We start from the raw sequence: 20,280 nt of genomic DNA on the forward strand, positions 1-20,280 counted from the left end.
TCTTTTAGGGTTAGTTTATAACACTGTGCACCACACTGTGTAATTTTTGCAAACTAACCCTAAAAGAGTAATAATAAAAATATCACTAATTCATTATAAAATCGACTACATACTTAAATATAATGTATTAAAATTTGGTAAGGTTTAATTATAAATTGGGCGAGTTATTTAATTAAAAAAAAACCGCGTTTAGTATGGGATTTGGAGTGATCCACTCGGTGAGGGTGATCCACTCGGTGGTGAACCACGTTATCCTTATTACTTTTACCATTTTTATCCGATTTATAATTGCGTTGCAAAACAGTAGCATTTTGTAAATTTAATATGGGAGCGGGGTGGCCGACAGGGGAGGTGGTGGCCGACAGGGGGTGACCTATCTTAACCAACATAGGAGAATGCTCCAGTTGGGTTTGGGGCTGTTGTGGCTGGACCCGCAGAGCATCAATTCTCGGGTCTTCCCGGTCTCCCGGGAGAAGGTGCAGTCGTGGCATTGGCAAGAGGAGGAAGAGCATGCCGAGAAGGAGACTAGGATGGGCCTGTTCATTGGCGTTCCCATTGGCCATGAGAGAAGGAGGGAAGGAACGTCGGGATGTGGGACGCGGTGATCGGTTCCGACAGGCTCGCCACCTGTCACAAGGGTGCAATACAGGCTTGAGAGGGGTGATCTCATTAATGATAGCTAATAATCTTTTTATGGGCTCAAAAGATGCTTAAGGAGCCATAATCTGCTGAGGGGATTTCCAAGGGTGGCTGGGATTAAATAGGCAGGTTTAGGTGGTCCGTGCCGGAGGCCCGTCACCGCCGTTGGCCCGATTGGTAGCCCCCACTTGAAGGCTTGGCTCCACAGGGTTGATGCCGACCCTGTGCGTACGAACCAGGACCCTTGGTGAGGCTATCCCCACTACCTCGAAGGGCGCCTCCGTGTGACACCACCCATCGGGCTGTCCGGGAGCTGCATCGGACATGCCAGGCATATGCCGCTGCTTCACTGAAGCCGTCTAAATACGAGACGGGGTGGTCGTGGTGCATGACACCGTAACTGAGAGGTTGGAGCCGGCACTTGTTCTTCCCTGTGACTTCTAAACACGATGCCTGAGCTGGCGGCTGCGGCACAATGATTGACATCCACCTCATTTCGATCTCCCTCCACCCTACTGTTGAATGTACCGCTGTTTGCTATCTGTCTGTCGGCATGCCCCTCCCTCTTAGCAGCCAGGTTCTCCCTCTCGACGCCAAGAGCAAGAGGGATTCCGGTGAAGTGGTAAAGCGCCCTCGTCAACACAACAGCAATAACGGGAAGCTTGGTCAAAGAGATTCGGAGAACCGTGTCCAGAGAGCGCTTCCGTAGCGAGTCCCGTTCTCCGTCGTTTAAGTTGACACCGAATAACCCATCGTGAAAATTATTATCGACATCTATAGTAACCAGTATCCAGAGGCCGTCGGTGACAAGGTACAGCATGTCCGAGGCGCCGATAAGGATCAAAACCCCGTATGTGTCCGGTATGCCTCTCAACAAAGAAGGGAGCAAGATTTGTATGCCTGTGAGAGCAACACACAAGAGTAGCCCGAGAGTAGACAGGGGAGAAAAGAAGCAGAGACGTTAGAGTCGGGATGGCAAGAAGGACTGCGGCGCGGGGAGGCTACCCCGATGGTCGAGGAGTGGGAATGTCTCGGGTCCCATTTTGCTCGGGCATCCCGATGGGTTCGAAGAAAAGCTGGAGACAAGCGTCGCTATATGTTCTTGGAAGCCCCGGAGGAGGGCCTTGGGTTCAGGCTAGAATCATTTCGGGTAGGGGGGATGTACGACGTGGAAGAGTCGGTTGGTGGTCGCGGAAATGTCACTCTGCATGTCCTACCGATGCAGTTATAGGGGAGCCGTGATTGGCCGCATTAATAAGCGCAGGGCTCGTGTCGGATCACTTCCACGTGTCAGACCCAAAGCACGGCGGCGGAGGTTTCACGCTGGGAGTGCTCGATCGCGTCTGAACCCGCCGGCGGTCGGAGATGCGACCCATGGACGTCCACGCGGCCAGTAGAGCTCGCCGGCAAGCAGACGTTCCTCCATGGTCACATTCAAACTTCAAGGGGTAGATCCCGGAAGATGCGCAAGTAACTTCCTGCAAGTGGCTTCCACGGGACTGGCGCAAACACTTACCACCGGCACGAATGGTTGCGCAGCCCACCGCAAACCATCTGAGAGAAAGCAGCGCAAGGGTTGCATCTACTGAAATCCCATTCAAGTGCCTCCTGGCGATAAAGGCGCGCATATAGTAGACGCCAGTGGTTGTTTGCTATCTACCGAGAGGCACTGAACTGCTGTTGTTATAGCGTCGTTGAAAGTGAGTCTCGGGACAAAAGAGCCTCACCCCAGTGGGGCTTGCGCCTGTGCCGGCGACCGTGTTGCGAGCCACGGCTCGCGGCAGGGTTGCCCCAGCCGCGGCAAGACCCTGGGCCCAGCCCATTCATTGACTGGCTGTCCAAACGCAGATGACCCACTGCGGCGGTGTTGCCGGCAACATCCGACGTCGATCGGGAGCCGACCGGGGCCCTGGGACAGCCGCCGGCAGCTATCACCGAAGAGGCCGAGTCGCCGTGAAGAAAGGAACTCGATGTATGATGGATCTGCGGCAAAAGCACAGGGCTTGCCGCCCCCCTGGTGGGCCAACGATGCGGAGTTTGCAGTTTCTTGTTCCCGTTGTGATAGGGTGGGGCAGCAACGGCGACCAGCTGGCAAGTTATGAGATGGCCCACAATTCCTCCTTGCCAATGATTACCCAGCCCTCGTGCACCTCTGCCTCTTCCGTCAGCAGGAGCCCGAATGCTTGGTGGGGGCATCCTAAGAAGCGAGCGGCGGTGTTTCCGTCCCTTCCAACAAACCCTGCCCGCAGGTGGCCGGCCGATCGAGTACAGCCGGACGAACCGATTGGCGGTAGCTCTCGGCCTGGAAACTTTCCAACTGCGCCACGCTCAAGCGGGCCAGTACCTCGGCAGGGAGGGCCTGTGAAGTGTTAGCAGGGCCACCCTCATCCCGTGATCGAGCACATACTGGCAACCACTCCCACGGCCCGACGCGGAGCTGTTCGCCCGCTCGCTTGACGAGGTCGTACCCCCCGATCGACATCCCGACCAGCAAACGCCTTGGAGCGCGAGAGGGCGGTGCGCATTGCGTCCATGGTGAGGCTTCCAAACTGGTTGGACCCCTCGATGCCGACGAGAGAGCCGAGCCACCGAAGATTGTCCAAGGACGTGGTGTTCGGGTCAAACGCGTCGGGTTGGAAATTTCTTCTGGCTTTTACGGCAAGGTGTCGACGAGGAAAAGGTTGACCTCGGATTCGGATTGCTGCGACGAGTGGGCGGAGAAGCGAAAGGCGATGGAGACTTTCTGCAACCCCCTGGCGGACCAAAGGTCCCAGCTGGCTCCTTACTTTGCTAGCGATGGCCGATCCGTCCAGCTCAAGGAACAGGCCGACGGCGTCGTTGTTGTAGTCGGTAGGCAGGTTGAGCACGGTGAACACGACGAGCTGTGCAAATTCGGCGACAAGAGCATCGGAATTCTAGACAGCGTTAGCAACTAAACCCAACCAAGGGCATCAAGGGCACTTACCAGTGCGTCGTGCACAAATTTGACCCACGTTTCTTGGCGAGAGCCGCCTCCGGATACGGCCCCCCTGTAGGATTCCTGACCCCGAACTTCCACCCCCAGTCGATACGGACCCGCTCCTCGTCAGGCTGGGACGCCCCACCGCGAACATCGGGATGCACCGGAGGGATTTCCGTTGTCATCTCAAATCGGCGCCGCACTTCCGCCCAAGCATCACTGTGGCCCAGTTCCGTGCCCATCTCCCTTGCCGGCGATATCCCCAACCTGCATGACCAGTACTCATCCGAGGGCCTGGCGCTGGAGCGACCAGGTTGTGCTGTATGATATCTCTACCGAAAATGAGGCGCACACATGATGGTGCAAAGGCGTGATGCCCGCGGACAAGTCGTCGCATGTCCCTTGCTGGTCGAGGTGTACGCTCCCGTCAGCCAGGGCGGGTGGACCCAAGGCAGCGGGAGGAGAAAGGGGACCGCAACACCTGCACTTCGAGGGATCGCTGTGAGATGAGAGTTCGCATTGAAAGTACCAAAACAAGTGCAAATGTGCACACTACCCTGGTACCAACCTCAGTCCTGCTTCGATTACCCTGTACACTACCTTGCCCGCCAAAGTACCACCCAAGCCCTCCGTGCTCGACATAGACCTCAAAAGGATCTCGACTCAGTCTCACGCCGGCGGCGGCAGGTTGTACATCTCCTTGACCGCCTCGTGCAGCGTCGTCTTGCCGCGAACGACGCCCTCGGTGCGCGAAACGTCCGCCTCGATGACGCCGCCGGGCAGGAAACACGCCGACATCTCGGCCCACTCCTTGGCGACACTAGGCGGCAAGCCGGCCTGGACGAAGAAGTCGCCCAGGCCGTCCTTGGGGACGGGGCGGACCTCGACATCGCGGCCGGCGGCGGCTGCGAAGGCCGCCTGCGTGTCGAGCGACGAGTAGTCCTCGGGCCCCCACAGCTCGAACACGTGCGGGTTCGCCGGCGGGGCCGAGCCGGTGGCGAGCAGCTGCGCGGCGAGGGTGCTACCGATGTCCTTGACGGCGATCTGGGGAGGGGGGTTGGCTTGCGGTTTGGGTTGGAAGGGTAGAGGTCTGGGGGAGAAGGGGAGGAAAAGGGGAGGGGGGTTACGTACCATGGGCACCTTGAAGTCCAGCGGCGTGATGGTAGTGTAGAAAAATGGCGGCTCCTGATGGACCGTCTCGAGCGACATCATCCAGTTCTCCATGAAGTAGGCGCAGCGCACGTAGACAACCTCGGGCGCCGTGCCCTCGAACACCTGCTCGGCGGCGTGGTTGGTGAGGATCTCGCCCTGAGCGCCTCCCGGTGAGCACGAGAGTTTCTCTGCGCACGTGTACAGAACATCGTCCGGCCGTCCCTGTCTGACTCTGCCAAGAGGGATTCGACTTACAGTGCCTTTCTCCAGCTCTGCCCCGACGCTCGACAGCAGCACCAGACGCTTGATGCCCGCCTTCTGCGCGGCGGCCTTCATGTTCTCGGACATCTTGCGCGCGTCGGCCACGATGTCGCTCTCGTGGAACTGCGGCGGCGTGATGGCGAGGACGGCGTCGGCCCCGGAGAAGTCCAGCGACGCGCCGTCCTGGACGTCGCCCTGCATGGCCTTGAAGTTGGGGTTCGGCGAGAACTGCGCCGGCACCCTGGACAGGTTGCGGTAGACGCCCGTGACGGTCGGGCCGGCGCTGTCGGCGAGGAGGGCCTCAATGGTGGCCCGGCCGGCCTTGGTGGAGGCGGGGGCGACGGTGATGTGCATCTTGGCGGTTGTTTTGGGAGTTGCTGTGAGGTTTGCTGGAGCCTGGTGGTCCCTTGTGTGAAGATTCTGAAAGGCGAGGAGGATGAGGTCATAGTGCTATCGGTGTGTGGAGACCAGTGCTGATCGTGTGCTAGTGGTTGTGTTCGACATCATGAAGTCGTAGTTCCCCACCTTGCCCACCTTTTAGTAAGCAAGTGGAATGTGGCCCATGGGGCCCCACAAGGGCCCAGTTTTGGGCACGGGGTAGGCCCATTTCACGGCCCTGAACAGGCCAAAATATGGGACCGACGGATGGGTGGCTAGGTAGGCTTACCTAACCCATTTCACTGCTTTTCATTTTGCCGCCGTCGGAGTGCATCGGCCCCTCCCACCGCTTCGACAGGTCGGAGACGCCCAGGAAGCTCGCGGCCGCAGAGCGCTGAAGAACGACGATATGTGAACGATGCGACAACTCGAGTCCCAATCTCGATCACGACGCCTTGGGAAGCCGACAAGGCGCGAATTTGCCCGAGCCGTCCAGTCCTCCCCAGGCCGATCGTACCTGCAGCTCGGCATGGCGCAGCCCAGGCCGGGGACGCCATCGTGAATCGGGGGGCCGGACGAGGGCGGGCAACCTATCCTCACTCAGCATGCACATTGACTGGGAGATGGTGGACAGCCACATGGAAGGTCTCAGGGTCTTGTTTAGCAAAAGGGGGAAGCTAACCTTGAGCATCGAGTTTATTTGCAAGGAAGTCATGATGTGGGCGTTCTTCTTCAGGGAGCGGCGGGAACAACTGGAATTCTATGAGAAGACACTGTTCTGGAACCCATGGGGCCTGCCAATGGCGGCAGACTTCCGAGCCCTTATGTTAGCCAGAATACACGAATCCCCTCCTTCTCGCCCAGTTTCAACTCTCCAAACATGACACTGAACGTATGCCTCCCCGATCACCGTCCAGAGTTCCCGATCGACAGCCGCACCATCAGTGCCTCTTCTCGCCGGGCGTCGTCTAATCACATACGGCACATGAGCGCCGCAAGGCACGAACAGGACATCCCCCGGCCGCGTCTCCAAGGGACATATCCCGACATATCCCGTGCCCGACATGAAAACCCGGCTGCGATGCGTGGATTCGAGGGCAACATTATAGTCGTCGACATCGGGATGTTTGTAGGCCGCGATTGATTGACCTTTCGACACCCCGCCGTGGATGCGCTCCCACGCCTGGCGCGAAGCGTCACCGGCTTTTTGACGCCGAGTGAGGCTGCGATACTCCTTTCCGCCGACAGGTATCTTCCACCGCGCCTCCTGGTGCTCCTCCTCGCTGTATCGCGTAGATCGCGAGAGTAACTTGTCAACTTCGCGGAAGCGCGTCACAATGTCCTGCTGGCTCATGTTGGTGGCCCATCTCGGCATCCACTCCGATCCGACGTCCTCGTTGTTCTCGATGGTGTCAAGGAAGTAGCCGTCCAGCGCAAGAATGTGATCGGGGGTGTCAGGGTGGACCCGCGATGACGTACCGGCTCCTGTGTCGAAGGAAAACCCCACCTCGTGACCAGGCCAGTGTCATAATCCAGACCATGGCTGTGGCAACCTCCTTGACCAGTCTGGCGTCCAGGAAGGGAGGCCCGGGTCTCGCTCGAGGCAGAGGGAGAGAATCCCAACGTAGCCCTGTCGGACGAGCATTTTCGCCACCGCTTGGTACACCGTACGCCAGCAGCCCACGGCCTCTGCGCTATGTCTGGGTATCTCAAAGATTTCCGCCTTGTCCCTCGATATGTTGGCTAAGGCCCGGATGCGGTCTACCTTTTCTTTGCAGTCCGGCGTAGGCTGGTCGGCCAGGTGTCTTTTTGCTATGTATAAGTCGGCCAGGATTACCATCAGATCATCTAGGCTTTTAAATTAGCACGTTTAGGTTGTACGGTTAGGGAATTGAAATATTAAATGGCTTTCTTTTCTTTTTACATGTGAAATCCCCCCCTGACATGGAGCAGAACTGTATGGCCTTCACAATGGCAGCAGTACCAGCGCTGACGAGCATGATTGTTAGCCTGCACACACCCCCATTCGATATAGCATTAGCCGACATAGAGGCATGTAGGAGCGCCCACAAAATTCCCATGCTTATTGCCAAAGCAACTCCCACCTTTTCAACCTTCCTTATATTCAGCTTCATTATGAGCTTCTATGGGAGAAGCGCGAGGATGAAGTCCATTTCTGCAGAGTACACTTTAATAACAAGTACGGTTATGTTAATTATGACACTTCCCGTCCTATCATCCATCGAACACGGCAACACAACGAAGATGTCGAGATTGGGCATCAGGAGGGCAAAGGCCATCTATGGCAGAGTACAGCCAAGTTACCACTACCAATGCGGCTGTACAGCAGCACGGGACGAGGCGATCGACCAGCTTGGTTCAGACGAACAAGCGACGATACAGTCTTTCCCGACCTGAAAGACTACACGCCTAGACCGTACAACTCGGCAAAGAGGCGACGAGGCGACAGGCGCACTCAAGTCACTATCTTTCAGCCTATGGATTCCCAACAGCAACGAGCACGAACTTAATATTGCTTCCAAGTTCGTCAACTCGAAAATCGGCTTTTATGATTTGAGCGGTGGCTACAAGCCAACTGGCACAGCACCGAGCAGGACGAGCGTCGTTGGATTAAGACAGTCACGTGGCTGGGGCCGACTGACAGCGCGGTAAGCACGGACCAACACGGAGAAGCTAGGACCACCAGGCGCGACCTTGACCGCCCGAAAACGGCTCCACCTGGGCGGTGTGCGGCGGCAGGCTAGGATCCACTCTGAAAACACTGTGTCTTGAAAACGGGTTGACAGTGGGGCCAAATTGACCAGGGGGGTCGGACGCCGCCACCACCAAAATACAGCAAAAATCTGTCCGTTGAACTGGCGGATTGCAACGTTTTGAACAGCAACGAGTGCTAGCATACGTACCAAAGTGAATTTGATCGGTGAAGCTATTCCTAACCTCGCCGTCGTCTTTTCTGGGCCGTAAACGGAGTACTAACGCCCAAAACAGAGATGGTCCGTAGAAACGCGTCCGCACCCCCGAGGCGCCTGCTCAGCCGGCGAGACGTTCTAGTCGCCAAAGACAGCCCACGAGGAAGGCGGCGCCGCCCAGCAGCGACGCCGAAGGAGAGTTTAGCGCGTTGGGCGTTCAAAACGAGGTCGAGGAGGTTAGCTCGGGGCTGTCCGCCCCGGAGGATGAGCCCGAGGTTAGAATCACGCCTACGCCCAATGTCACGGCCGGATAATCCTAAACATGCGCGAGGGCAATGATCTATTGGCACCTATAGACGAAGATTCCATGGTGAGGAGGGAAGGAAGTATTGTACATAACGGAGGGGAATATGGTGGGGTTTTGTGGTTGAGCTCCTCTCACGTAACCTATCTCCCTGCCTTGGTGCCTGAACCGTCACACCCAAGAAGACGTTGATCAAGCTCAAGACCGGCGTGACAGTGGAGGGGACGTCCCAGGCACCGGCGGCACCGGCCGCGGTTAAAAAGAAGCAGAATAAACGCCCGGCGCCGGTACCCAAGCGGCTTTTGTCGAAAAAACGGGCGGTGGCTGTAAAGCCCGGTCAGCCGGCCGCCGAAGAAATAGTGATATCGTCTGCGAGCGAAGAGGAGGGAGGATTAGCGGCCGCCTCGTTACAAACGGAAAATGCAGAGGAAGAGGAAGAGGATACTCAACCGACGCCTCGGGCACGGCCGCGCCCTTAGATAACTGCCCGCGAACCGGTCTCGAAGAAGCGCGCCTTTGCCACCAAAGCAAAGGCGGCACGGGCGCCAACGGTTCCTGCAGAGATAGAGGTGAAAGTAACGGCGGCGGTGGCACTGATCTCAGCGCCGTTTCTCGGCCCTAAACAGGCTAAGCTCAGCGATACCTCAACGTCCCGCTCCGTCTTCCTAGAAACGCCCGCCAGCGAGGGCGACTTCGGCGTCAGCGCGACAGTAACGTTAGGCGAGACGTTCGGGCCTAGCAAGATTAACCGGCTTGTTGCCGTGGCGTTAGCTAAAAATGGGCTTACTGGGAGAGCCACCGCCAAGTTTGCCTTCTCGCAGGCGGTCGTTGGCTACCGCCCAGAGCGAGGGCCGTCGGTGATAGAGCTAGAGCTTCTGCTTGAGCTTCTGCTTGAGCCTAACGACTTTGACCCAGCAGATCTGTACGGCGAGGTGCCTGGGAAAGATATCGTCGAGACGTTGGTGAAGCTATTAGGCAAAGCGGGTACGTACGTTGAACTGCGGTACTTTTTTGATTTTGTAGAAGCGCTTCCGAAGGCGACGGCGCCGTCGCCGTCGCCCGCTGGCGCGCCGTTAAGCTCGTAAACAACGGCGCCGTTACCGGCCGCCGTGAAGCCGTCGTTAACTTAAGCTTTCCGTGAAGTTATTTTCGAAACGCTCAATCCGACCGTGGCGGATACGTCTCGGCGGCTATTCGGGCACCACCTAACGACTTTTGGCCCTCCTCCTCCGCCGGCATCTAACGAGGCGCTTAAACGCCTACGAAAAACGGTGACGACGGAAATGCAAGCGGCATTCGATCGCCAGATGCAGCAGGACCCTGTAGCGCAGGCGGTGATGGAGTTAGTACGGCGCTCCAAATGCTAGCTCGAACCGAAAAGTGTCGCAATTATCGCGGTGGTAACGCACCTGTTCTTTGCTACGTCACACGGTCCGGCGGCCGCGAGGTTCATTACCCGCTTACGACGGCGCTAATTAATCGTTGGGCTAGAGAATACGTCGCCCGCCGAACTGTTTTGGAGGATCCTCCGTCAATCGTCAGAAAGTCGTGGAACCGGCTTCAAGCAGAAGACTACTAGCGCGAAGCCGCCCAAGCTGCCCAAAGTAGTGGCAGCTTTATGCCAGCGTTAGAAAGAGGAGGAGGAGGAGGCCGCCGCGGGTACGGCGCCGGCAACGTTAGCAATCAGATCGTGAATATGGGCGACTTTACGACGCCTCTCTTTTCGCTGTTGGAAAGAGTATTGCCGGCTTAACAACCACACGGCGGCGGTACCTTCATGCCGGTTACCCAAAGCATATCACGCCTTTTCGTCGGCGGTCAACCGCTTACCCACTGGCATCTCGAGATAGCCACGGCCCGGCTCGATCTGGGAATAGCTTCAAATTCGTCCAAAAATAACGGTGTCGACGTTGCTGTTCAAAACGTTGCAATCCGCCTGTCAAGGCGGTTAGACAGAAGGAGACCCCTCCCACCTCTGCTAAAAAGCCAGGACAATCAGGACTGCCATCCTGATTGTGATAGGGGTCTCATACCCCCAACGCACACGAGAGACAAAGCTGCAAGTGCACGGAGGGCACGCCGCGCCATAACACCGCCAGTTTAACGGACAGATTTTTGCTGTATTTTGGTGGTGGCGGCGTCCGTCCCCCCTGGTCAATTTGGCCCCACTGTCAACCCGTTTTCAAGACACAGAGGCTAGAGACGCCCGCGAGCTGCACGTATTGGCAGGCAATTGTCAGAGAACACTGTCTCTAGTCCTTCTCTCGTTCCATCTCATTTCTCTTTCTGTCCTCTCTCTGAAGATCCTCGTGGTGATATACACGTCGGTAGGTGATATGTGCACACATGCACGGACCACATCCGGTTGCCTCTGGAACCTGGAAAATACCCTCTCATACCTGACAGCAATCGTGGCAGACCGGAATTGGTCGGCCGCAACCGCAAGCTTTGGTTGAAAAAAAAGCGTATCCTCTTTAAGAATGGCTTGCGCCCCGGCCTGCAGACTCGGAACTTGCCGCAGAGTCCTCTGGAATTTCACTGTGCGGATTGGACACCAGCTGCCCGAGATACCAGCCAGTAAAGGCCACCCAGGAGATGTGGCTGACTTCGACGAGTACCGCCACCACTTGCCAAACCAATTATCCGCGATGCCCGAGTTTGACACCGATACTACCGCCAGCGCCCTCGATGCCGACCATTTCTCGCATTTCCAGCTCGCCATCGGCAGTATCCTCGTGACAGCCGTGGCGCAAAATGCATACGCTCAAATATTCGACGGGCTGCCGACGATCCAAACGTGGGAAGCATTCCTGCCGCCCATAAGGTCACACCCCATATACGAACTCAACCACAGCGTAATTTGCGAAGCCGCCCTGGGGAAGATTAGGGAGTTCGGGCACGCGTTCGACGCCGGCCGCCAGCTGCAGTTCCGGCGCCAGCTCCTGCGCGCGTTCAACGCCGCCAAGGTCGGAAGCCCCGAGTTCGACTTGCGCCTCATCGAAATGACGGCCGTCGCCTGCCATTCCATTGCCGTCCGTTTGTTCCAGATGGACGACGGCCTCCACAAGCGCAAGGTGCACAGTGACTGGCTCGCGTCCGAGATGCAAATCTAGATGCTCAGCTAGCGATTTTACTCGGTCCCCCTGCTAAAGACCCCGTTTAGCCACCGCAGCTATATAGCTATCGAGCAGTACCCCGACGGCGAAGCGGACATTGTTGGATATTGGGCAGAATGCATGATTTTCGGCGGCGTCGTGGTTTTTGATCGGGGCAAGTCCGACAGCGAAGTAAGGCCCTCGCCCTCCGTTTGCTTGTGTATGCCACGTCCAGGTGCTAACCCGCCGCTCAAACCCACAGTGCAACGCTGTTTATTTCCACGACGGCCGTCGCGGGGGACCATTCACACTATACCCGCCGACCGACGACCAATTACGCGCCCTTTTGGCCTTCCTCAAATCGCCCCTGGGGCAGGACCCACTGCCCATTCTGGCCTCGGATCTCAATCGGTACAGGTGGGACCCGTTCTATGCCATGAGGGACCACCACATCTTCCGCGACCGCTACGAGAGGTATAATACTGAAGGCCACAGGAGCACATGGAGGTAGGGCTCCACGCACTGGCCCGAACTGGCTGACCAGCAGCTTCTCATGAGGGCGGCTTTGCTGCGCGCCAGCGGCATGCCCGCTCCGGACGAGGGCAGGCTCAGGGCGGCAGAGGAGGGGCTGAGAAAGATCACGCCGACGTCGCCCGTGTGGCACGACCAGCAGGGGCGGACCCATGGGGGGCAGCAAGGAGCAGATAGGCAACGTATAGAGGCTTCCCTCAGTAGGCACATTGGGGTCGCCAGCGGGGGGACAGGCCACCAGTAGCAATACACGCCCGCCTGGGTAGGTAAGGTAGGTGTAAAATTGGAGTTATATGGCCAACTCGGGATTTGAGCTGTTAGCTAATGTTGAAACTCGCGGCGCTCAGCGGAAGGGCTGGCGGCCTGGTCACCGAGCGGGACACTCTAGCTCTCGAACGATGCACGCTCTCCGCCGGGCGTGGCGGAGTAGTCGCTTGCATTTCGCTTCTGGAAAAGAAATAGGGTCGTTGAATATACTTGGAGACAGATTGAGAAACAAATCGATTGAGGAAATTGTCGAAAACATGCCGGCGCCAGCATCTGGCTGTCGATGGATTAAGCTGCTATCGACGCCATCGCCGCCGAATACAAGGAGATGAGGGGCCTCGGCCTGTGCGAGGAGGAGTTTGCCACCTTCGCTAAGGACACCTTCTTTCGCGGCGAACGAAGATCCGCCGCCATATCCGAAGACCGCCGATGGCGCGCCGAGCGCATGCTGCAGCTCGTCTGCCCTCCGAGGGAGAACGCCCACTGGCGCGTCCCTCCGCTCGTCGATCCCGGCCCGGCCGCCGCCCAGCGAATGGCGGAAGACTGGTCCTGGGATGTGCGCCCCGACTGCAATTACTGGCTCTCCTTGAAGGGATTCAAGCCGCGATATCGCTTTCAAATCCAGAACTGCACCTTCGTCAAAGACTGGATCACCTGTCCTTACTTCACCATCGAGTTCAAACGACCCGGCCCGTCCGACGACGTCGCTGTTGCCCAGGTGGTGGCCGCCGGCTCCATTGCCCTCTACAACCGCCACCGCCTACGAGAAGAGGCCTTGAGCGTGTCCAAGGCTGGCTGGAAGCCCGAAGACACGATTGCCCTCCGACACTACGCTCTGACCTTCGTCGGGCCCAAGTTCGTCTTTTGGATTCTTCAGCCGCTCGTCGGCCCAAGCGGTGCGTGGAAGTGTTGCAAAACGACGAGACTGTGCGGAGCCGACTGCACGGATGAGTTCGGAGTTAGGGAGATGCTGACCTGGACGAACGAGATCCACCGGTAGGCTTTGTCGGAGCATGGACCGGCTTGCGAGAAAGATATTAAGATAGTTCTCCGGGGTGGCGGAATGCGAACATCGGAGATAGGCTAGTTATTGGTCTCCGTGTAGTCCTACTGTATCGTTTGATGCAACAGGCTCGTACCTCCATACAGATTTTGGGGCTAAATTGCTTAGCAAGCAACCGACTGCTGGTGCAACAGCACTTGAGGCCCATTCACAGCACCAAGATTTGGAGGGCATTGGCATCAGTGCCGACGAAGCATGGATCACCTGGAATGGGCAGAATTTGCTGTGGCTACCCATTAAATACCGACGGCGGTGTTCAGCCATAGCAGGATTTACAATAGCCTTAGGTTGTCCGTCAGGGCGGGTGCTGTTCTTCCAGTTATCAGGAGAAATTTTGCTTGGTGTTGGAGAAAGCCTTCGACGACCCGACGGGACAAGTATACGACGAACCCGACCAATTTATACTTTTCGAAACATGTCGATTTTTGGCACACTATACCCTCGCGGTCGTGGCGCTCTGCACAATGCCTACTACCTCGACAGATGAATGCCAAGTACCCCTCCTCCTCGAAGTTGTACTATAAGGCGGGCTGGTTGTCTTGTACGCTTTTGCAGACCCAGCCTCGCGCGGGTAAGACGTGCCCACGGATATTGCTTGCTGTAAATGCTTTCACCCCGTGGTGGCAGCCCCACTGGCTTGGCCCCGTTTCTCTCGCCCCATTCCTCCGCGAGGCTAGTCGCCAGCAACCAACCTCCAAAGCGTTCGTTGCGCACCGTAACCAAGGGCACAGGCGCATTGTGTAGGCCACTCTCGAACCGCACCCGCAGCGGGCGAATCGCAGGTACTTAACCTCGGAAAGTACCTGCCCACCCATATACCTCCAAGTTGAGGTAGTACAGGGATACACGCACCAACTGGGGGTGGCGCTGGCCAATTAGCGGTTCTAACCAAAAGCGGGGCACGCGACGCGCCATCTAGCAATCACGCGTGAGGGCGACACGAACACGTCCCTTCTCGAGACCGGATCCACTGTAAGGAAGACCACGAGACGGTCTCTCTACCTCCTTGGAAGGCCAAGCGCGATCGGCGAGGAAAGGCCGCCTCGTACGAATCTAAGCTATCGGTAGTGGTCTTGCGGTGCACGCGAGCTAAACCGCGGTAGTTGAACGCCCAACAGGAGCAGGGTCTGGGCCGCGACGCCGCGACGCCGCGCCGGCGGGCCCTGGAAGCCACCATGTAGCCTGGCTCGGCCTCCCGGGCCTGCAGGGCTATTCCGGGCGCGGGCGCGATGCTTAGAAGCCCGTCCGTGTCTGCTAAGCGGCGTCGGCTGCCACGGGGAACTGGAACATCGGTCCAACGCCCGCGAGCGTAAGGACTACTTTTACTCGGCCTTTCAGGAGGCGGATCAATTCGCCGAATTCGCAGCCATTACGGGCTGCTTCAACATAAGTCAGGACCCCCCTTCCGCCACCCCCTCTTCCCGCCATCCATTTTTTTCCCAGCCATGATTTTCGCCATCAATTAATATAACGGCCACGCAATCAATTTTTGACTTTTGACCATATTTATACATCATTGGAATCGCCATCCAATGCAAAAGCAATATACAGGAAAGCCGCTATGGCGATGTTGGGCGGGGCCACAACTGTTGAAAGCGCTGGAAAGAGCTGGAAAGTGCTGTAACAAATAGCGGGGTATTGCCATACTGTCGTGCCTTGACACTGCCCCTAGTCCGACACGTCATGATGGCCGTAGTACGCCACGGGGTCCGCGCCCCCGACACAGCTGCTCAGGGGCCCGCTCATGGCCACGCCGCGGAACTCCTTCCCACGCGAGCAGGCGATGCTGAGCCATATCGCGCCGCTGTAACTGAACCCCGTAGAGAAGGGGAGGGACTCGTCGATGCGGAGGTCGACCTCGACGGCTGCGAGCGCCCCGGCAAATCCGTCAGGTCCTCACCATACTTGGAAAAATAACCAAGGTGTCGGCCCGTTCCATCCTCGGACTCTACATACAGAGCTATTTGTTATATTGTCGAACTTGATTGTTCTCGTCCTTTGCCGGGTCTGAGTGGGAGCCTACCTTGTAGAGCTGACACCATTCTCAATTGACCGAGGGCCCGATATACACATCCGAGAGGTTTAGGGCACGACTAGCATACCGAGCTTGGAAAACGGCTCCAAAAGGAAAACGCGGCAATTCCTCTTTCGTACAACAATAATCGCACACAATTGGGCATAGCACGGAACGGGAATAGTGGCAAGCAATCGTCAGCAAGGTATCGTCACTGGTATTGAGCTACTGAGTCCTGACCCTTTTAAGCCCTTGTTGCGGGAGTGGTCAGTCCTTTTATACTCTGGTGCCGATTAATAAACTTTCCATCGGGTCTTCCGACGACTCCTATAGAGTTTATTAGCGACACCTGGTCTGGCTTCAAACAATTTGTGCCATGCCGGGGGCACCTGTGCCGTATCCCCGCCTCTGCAGTCTGTGACATTCGCCTTGCGACAAAAGGCGGGGGCGGGGTAAAGGCCGCCAGCCAGCCGTGTCCCGGCATTCTACTGAGCAACCACGGCTTTCAAACCTGGTTAGTGGCTCGTCGGCCGTCGTGGACTGCAACCGCAGAATCGCTGCGTCGTTCAAATATTAGTTTCAAGGCAGGCATCAGCGAACATGGGTGCTCCGCACCCTATAATTAGTAGTTTCGTCAGCCCTAGAAATCATTGGAGAGCTCGGCTTCACGACAAACCGGGGGATGATCAATGTCACGCCACCTACCAAATTCGCCCTTTTTGCGCAAATCATTTTGCGCAGTTTGTGAAAGTGGCTAGGCGCAACGAACTAGCAGACACAGTACGTATGATATGTGGCTTGCATTTATTGGTCAGCTGGCGGTCAGCGGCGACCAATTGCTCCCTGCCTGGCGTTTCGACATTTATTCCGCAGCTGTCCTTAATTGCGTCCGTTGCCCTACTGATTTTGGAGCAAAATTTGATCTGCCTGTTCGTCTTTTCCCCGCCTTCTCAAACCCGACGTAAAGTTTGCGCGCACCGAACACATTAGGGCCGGACCGAGCCGCGCGACTGCGGAGCAAGCATGGATCATAACTCTCCACGTCCGTTACGCATCCTTTCCCTGGGTAAAACCTTCCAACATAGCCTCCCGCGGGACGCCATACCCGGCTAACACCCCCAAACGGAGGTGGTATCCGCGGCCTTTCCAGCCTGCTCATCCTAAAGCACATTATGAAGGGCATCCGCAAAGCGGAAGGCCTCAGCGAAATCCCGAAGCCGTATGAACGATTCGACCTGATCGGCGGCACAAGCACCGGAGGGTATGTGGCGCCTTGCTAAACATATTATCAGCGCGTTCTGACTTTTAAGCAGCATCATCGCAATCATGTTGGGTCGGCTGGGTATGAGCGTCGACGAATGCATCCGAGCCTATCGGAAGGTGGCAGAAAGAGCATTCACCCCGAAAAGAACGACCTTGTTTCCAGCGTCTCCCAGCGGCGCATTCTCCGCTAAGGCGCTCGAGGCGGCGATCCGGGATACGATCAAGGAGTACTGCGTGGCGCCAGAGTGTGCGACACGACGCCGCGCGGGGCACTCGATGGCCGCTACATGTACACACAGTGAGATGGAGCTACGTGACACGTCGTGCACTGATACGTACGTTCTAGGAACGGTGCTTCTGCAAACACGCGTATAGCTAACGCCCACAGGGTCGTACTGGCCATCACCAAGGACAATATCGACGCGCGACCGACCCTATTCACGACGTACGACACCTCAATCAGCTTAAGCGGCTGCACCATCTGGCAGGTGGCGCGGGCGACATCGGCGGCGACAACCTTCTTCAAGCCGATCCGGGTCGGCCGGGACGAGATTAAGTTCATCGATGCCGCCTTCGGAAATAACAACCCGTGCAAGGTGCTTATCGAAAAGGCGCGGCGGCGGTTCCCCGGGCGTAAGCGGATGCAAATTCTTAGTATCGGCACGGGGCTTGGGGATATTGTCAGCATTCGCGATTCTAAACTCGCTATCATTAACGCTCTAAAAAAGATGGCAACGACGTCGAAGCAGGTGGCGGGCCGGCTTGACAGGCGGTTCGGGGTTAACGGCCAGTACTTTCGATTCAACGTGGAGCGGGGCCTCGAGGACACGACGCTATCGGACTGGAGGAAGGCAAGCAAGATCTCGGCGCACACATTGAACTACATCCGCGACTCTGAAAGACTGCTCGGCAAATTCGTGGACGAGTTCCTCGGGCGGGGGAAAGCTTCGGTGGCCGGTCCGGCCGGTCCGGGAGGAGTACCTCGTTAGTATAAACGCTACCCTTTGGTAACGCACAGCAACTAATATAACAAAAAGAAGTCGACACCAATTATTATAGTTATCCCGCTTTCAAAAAACAGATATTTTGTGGAACGGGCGGAAACCCTCGGCAGGCTCAAGAAGAAGCTGTTTAGCGAGGATGGCCCTCGACGCGTCGCCCTCGTCGGGCTCGGGGACATCGGCAAGACACAGGTGGCATTGCAGCTCGCCTATTTGACGCAGGAAAAACAAGTTAGGGTGGTCCGTCTTCTGGGTGCCGGCTCTAAGCATAGCAAGCTTCGAGCAGGCGTGCGTCGGTATAATCGGGAAGCTCCGCGTTCCACTCGGCGAGGGTAAAAGTGCCAAAGATACATTCCGCCGCCATTTCAGCTCGGCGACGGCAGGAAAATGGCTGCTAATCGTTGATAACGCCGACGACTGGGATACTTTGTTCGGGCAAGACAATGGGGGCGGAATAAACGACTACCTACCGCAAAGCAGCGGTAGCCGGATCCTGTTTACGACTCGGTCTCGAAAGGTAGCCACCAGTGTTGCCGGGAACAACATCGTCGACCTATCAGAAATGAGTCGCGGCGAAGCACGAGAATTCTTGGAAAAGTCATTGATTAAAACAAGTCTACCGCCGAAAAACATTATTAACGAATTCCTGGAAAAGCTCGCCCATTTGCCGCTGGCAATCACCCAGGCGGCCGCTTACATGAACGAGAACCAGGTATCGATTGCGGAATACCTTGGAATTTTCCACAACACGGATCAGGACAAAATCGAGCTACTAGCCGCAGAATTCACAGATAACACACGGTATAAGGAAACGCAGAACGTGGTGGTGACGACATGGATCATTTCGTTCGAGCAGATCCACAAAATCAATGCGGACGCGGCGAAGCTGCCCACATTCGCGGCATGTGTCGAGCCCAAGGCCATACCGCGGTCGATGCTGCCCAGTGTAGGGACAGAGCAGCGAATAACGGGGGCGATTGGGCTGCTTTGCGGGTATGCGTTCCTGGGTAAGCGAGGGGATGGCGGCATATTCGACATGCACAGTTTGGTGCACTTGGCGACACGGGAATGGGTTAAGGGGAAAGGAGATACGGAGAAGACAATGGAAGACGCTTTGGCGCAGCTGGCGGCAGTTGTCCCCAGCGATAAGTGGGAAAATCGCGAGCGATGGAGGCAGTATATGCCGCATGCGCTCAAAATGCTTCAGGCGGATGGAGCGGCAAGGGGAGGTGAAAGCGAAGCAATGAATCGGTTAAGATTTTGGGCAGGGCGGTGTCTACAAATGGACGGACGGATCCGGGAGGCGGTCGGTTTGTTGGAGCACGTCGTGGCTGTCAGAGGGAGAACGCTCTCGGAAAAACACCCTTCTCGACTGGCGTCGCAGCACGAAATCGCCGCGGCATACCAGGCCGACGGGCAGGTCAAAAAGGCCGTCGGTTTGTTGGAGCACGTCGTGGCTGTTAAAAGGAGAACGCTTTCGGAGGAACACCCGGATCGACTGGCGTCGCAGCACGCGCTCGCACGTGTTCGTGGAAAAACGTTTTCGGAATAACCACGTCTCAGGTGCTACGACTTTATGTACGATAAACGTATGCCTAATGTGACAAGAACTTATAAAGGCAAATAGTAAATGACAGACTAACAGACGGACAGAATTTATCGCCTGGGGCTAGACCTAAGTGCGCGCCGATAAAGCGAAGGACGGCCGAGGGCGGATGCCACTGCAACTGGCCGCTGAGACTAGCACGTGGCCGTCACGAAACTTCTCGAATAACGACTTTACTATCTCCCCGCCCACCACCTACTGCCTGCCCTTACTTATATACCCAAAACGTGGCAAATAGAAAGCCTAAGAATGTGAAAGAATGTTGCATAGCTAATGTGTTAGATGGTGGCAGCTCCGTATGGCAAACTGGAGTGCTCTGGATCTATAACGTATTAAATTTAGTTTCAGTGGGATTAGCCCTCGCGACCACTGGATGTCGCTGTCGGGCAGTTAACGGTGGCCAAAAGGTGACGAGGCAGGGGTGCTGGCGTAAACGGCGACTTGCGTCAACCGCTCACCGTAAATGCGACTGCATATTAAAGTACCCGCAGATTAATCAACTAGCTTCCACTCGGTCGGCTGTTGCCTGGTCCTTTGGACCGCGATTTTACGCGTATATTTGCGCGGGTTAAAAACACCCGCGCTGAGTCAGCCCTCCGGGGAATCAGCGCGGCACAGCAATCTGTCGTTTTCTCCGCAATCTGTCGTTTTCTCCGCAATCTGTCGTTTTTTAGGAACACGGCTTCCCATAGAAAATTAGCGGTGAACCAATGTACCGGTGGACAGGGGTGTGAAACGCTCAACTGCATAATGCACGGGCTCCATGCAACAACAGGAATAAGCACGGGGGCTTGATCCCTGACTGGCAACCCCGCGC

The 20,280-nt window shown here is 56.7% G+C and overlaps 9 protein-coding genes across 9 annotated transcripts; 4 read left to right on the plus strand and 5 right to left on the minus strand.

Annotated features, from left to right (window-relative positions):
- Positions 1 to 770: 770 nt before the first annotated feature.
- GGTG_13292 (hypothetical protein) lies at positions 771 to 974 on the minus strand (the record flags this gene model as incomplete). Its single annotated transcript, XM_009231198.1, has 1 exon — positions 771 to 974. The coding sequence occupies one exon, from the start codon at positions 972 to 974 to the stop codon at positions 771 to 773; it is 204 nt and encodes a 67-aa protein (XP_009229462.1).
- A 1,829-nt stretch (positions 975 to 2,803) lies between these two features.
- On the minus strand, positions 2,804 to 3,783 carry GGTG_13293 (hypothetical protein; the record flags this gene model as incomplete). The annotated part of the gene is made up of 4 exons (XM_009231199.1): positions 2,804 to 2,836; positions 2,921 to 2,998; positions 3,108 to 3,554; positions 3,685 to 3,783. The coding sequence occupies 4 exons, from the start codon at positions 3,781 to 3,783 to the stop codon at positions 2,804 to 2,806; spliced, it is 657 nt and encodes a 218-aa protein (XP_009229463.1).
- Positions 3,784 to 4,094: 311 nt separating this feature from the next.
- GGTG_13294 (hypothetical protein) lies at positions 4,095 to 5,491 on the minus strand. Its single transcript, XM_009231200.1, has 3 exons — positions 5,006 to 5,491; positions 4,730 to 4,906; positions 4,095 to 4,642 (listed from the first exon to the last, which is right to left on the minus strand). The coding sequence occupies exons 1-3, from the start codon at positions 5,363 to 5,365 to the stop codon at positions 4,268 to 4,270; spliced, it is 912 nt and encodes a 303-aa protein (XP_009229464.1). The 5' UTR covers positions 5,366 to 5,491; the 3' UTR covers positions 4,095 to 4,267.
- A 343-nt stretch (positions 5,492 to 5,834) lies between these two features.
- Positions 5,835 to 6,930, minus strand: GGTG_13295 (hypothetical protein; the record flags this gene model as incomplete). The annotated part of the gene is made up of 3 exons (XM_009231201.1): positions 5,835 to 6,141; positions 6,370 to 6,672; positions 6,869 to 6,930. 3 exons carry the CDS (start codon positions 6,928 to 6,930, stop codon positions 5,835 to 5,837), a joined length of 672 nt encoding a protein of 223 aa, XP_009229465.1.
- A 724-nt stretch (positions 6,931 to 7,654) lies between these two features.
- On the plus strand, positions 7,655 to 9,764 carry GGTG_13296 (hypothetical protein; the record flags this gene model as incomplete). The annotated part of the gene is made up of 5 exons (XM_009231202.1): positions 7,655 to 7,699; positions 7,969 to 8,058; positions 8,412 to 8,594; positions 9,103 to 9,581; positions 9,647 to 9,764. 5 exons carry the CDS (start codon positions 7,655 to 7,657, stop codon positions 9,762 to 9,764), a joined length of 915 nt encoding a protein of 304 aa, XP_009229466.1.
- A 1,165-nt stretch (positions 9,765 to 10,929) lies between these two features.
- Positions 10,930 to 12,229, plus strand: GGTG_13297 (hypothetical protein; the record flags this gene model as incomplete). The annotated part of the gene is made up of 4 exons (XM_009231203.1): positions 10,930 to 10,950; positions 11,042 to 11,697; positions 11,749 to 11,910; positions 11,981 to 12,229. Exons 2-4 carry the CDS (start codon positions 11,104 to 11,106, stop codon positions 12,227 to 12,229), a joined length of 1,005 nt encoding a protein of 334 aa, XP_009229467.1. The 5' UTR covers positions 10,930 to 10,950; positions 11,042 to 11,103.
- An 84-nt stretch (positions 12,230 to 12,313) lies between these two features.
- GGTG_13298 (hypothetical protein) lies at positions 12,314 to 13,574 on the plus strand. The gene is made up of 2 exons (XM_009231204.1): positions 12,314 to 13,072; positions 13,109 to 13,574. The coding sequence occupies exons 1-2, from the start codon at positions 12,845 to 12,847 to the stop codon at positions 13,514 to 13,516; spliced, it is 636 nt and encodes a 211-aa protein (XP_009229468.1). The 5' UTR covers positions 12,314 to 12,844; the 3' UTR covers positions 13,517 to 13,574.
- A 1,673-nt stretch (positions 13,575 to 15,247) lies between these two features.
- GGTG_13299 (hypothetical protein) lies at positions 15,248 to 15,621 on the minus strand (the record flags this gene model as incomplete). The annotated part of the gene is made up of 2 exons (XM_009231205.1): positions 15,248 to 15,444; positions 15,603 to 15,621. 2 exons carry the CDS (start codon positions 15,619 to 15,621, stop codon positions 15,248 to 15,250), a joined length of 216 nt encoding a protein of 71 aa, XP_009229469.1.
- Positions 15,622 to 16,616: 995 nt separating this feature from the next.
- GGTG_13300 (hypothetical protein) lies at positions 16,617 to 19,524 on the plus strand (the record flags this gene model as incomplete). Its single annotated transcript, XM_009231206.1, has 6 exons — positions 16,617 to 16,635; positions 16,722 to 16,854; positions 16,907 to 17,191; positions 17,245 to 17,840; positions 17,916 to 18,153; positions 18,227 to 19,524. The coding sequence occupies 6 exons, from the start codon at positions 16,617 to 16,619 to the stop codon at positions 19,407 to 19,409; spliced, it is 2,454 nt and encodes an 817-aa protein (XP_009229470.1). The 3' UTR covers positions 19,410 to 19,524.
- Positions 19,525 to 20,280: the final 756 nt, after the last annotated feature.

The sequence above is a fragment of the Gaeumannomyces tritici genome (assembly GCF_000145635.1).
Source record: "Gaeumannomyces tritici R3-111a-1 unplaced genomic scaffold supercont2.11, whole genome shotgun sequence".
Taxonomy (NCBI): domain Eukaryota; kingdom Fungi; phylum Ascomycota; class Sordariomycetes; order Magnaporthales; family Magnaporthaceae; genus Gaeumannomyces; species Gaeumannomyces tritici.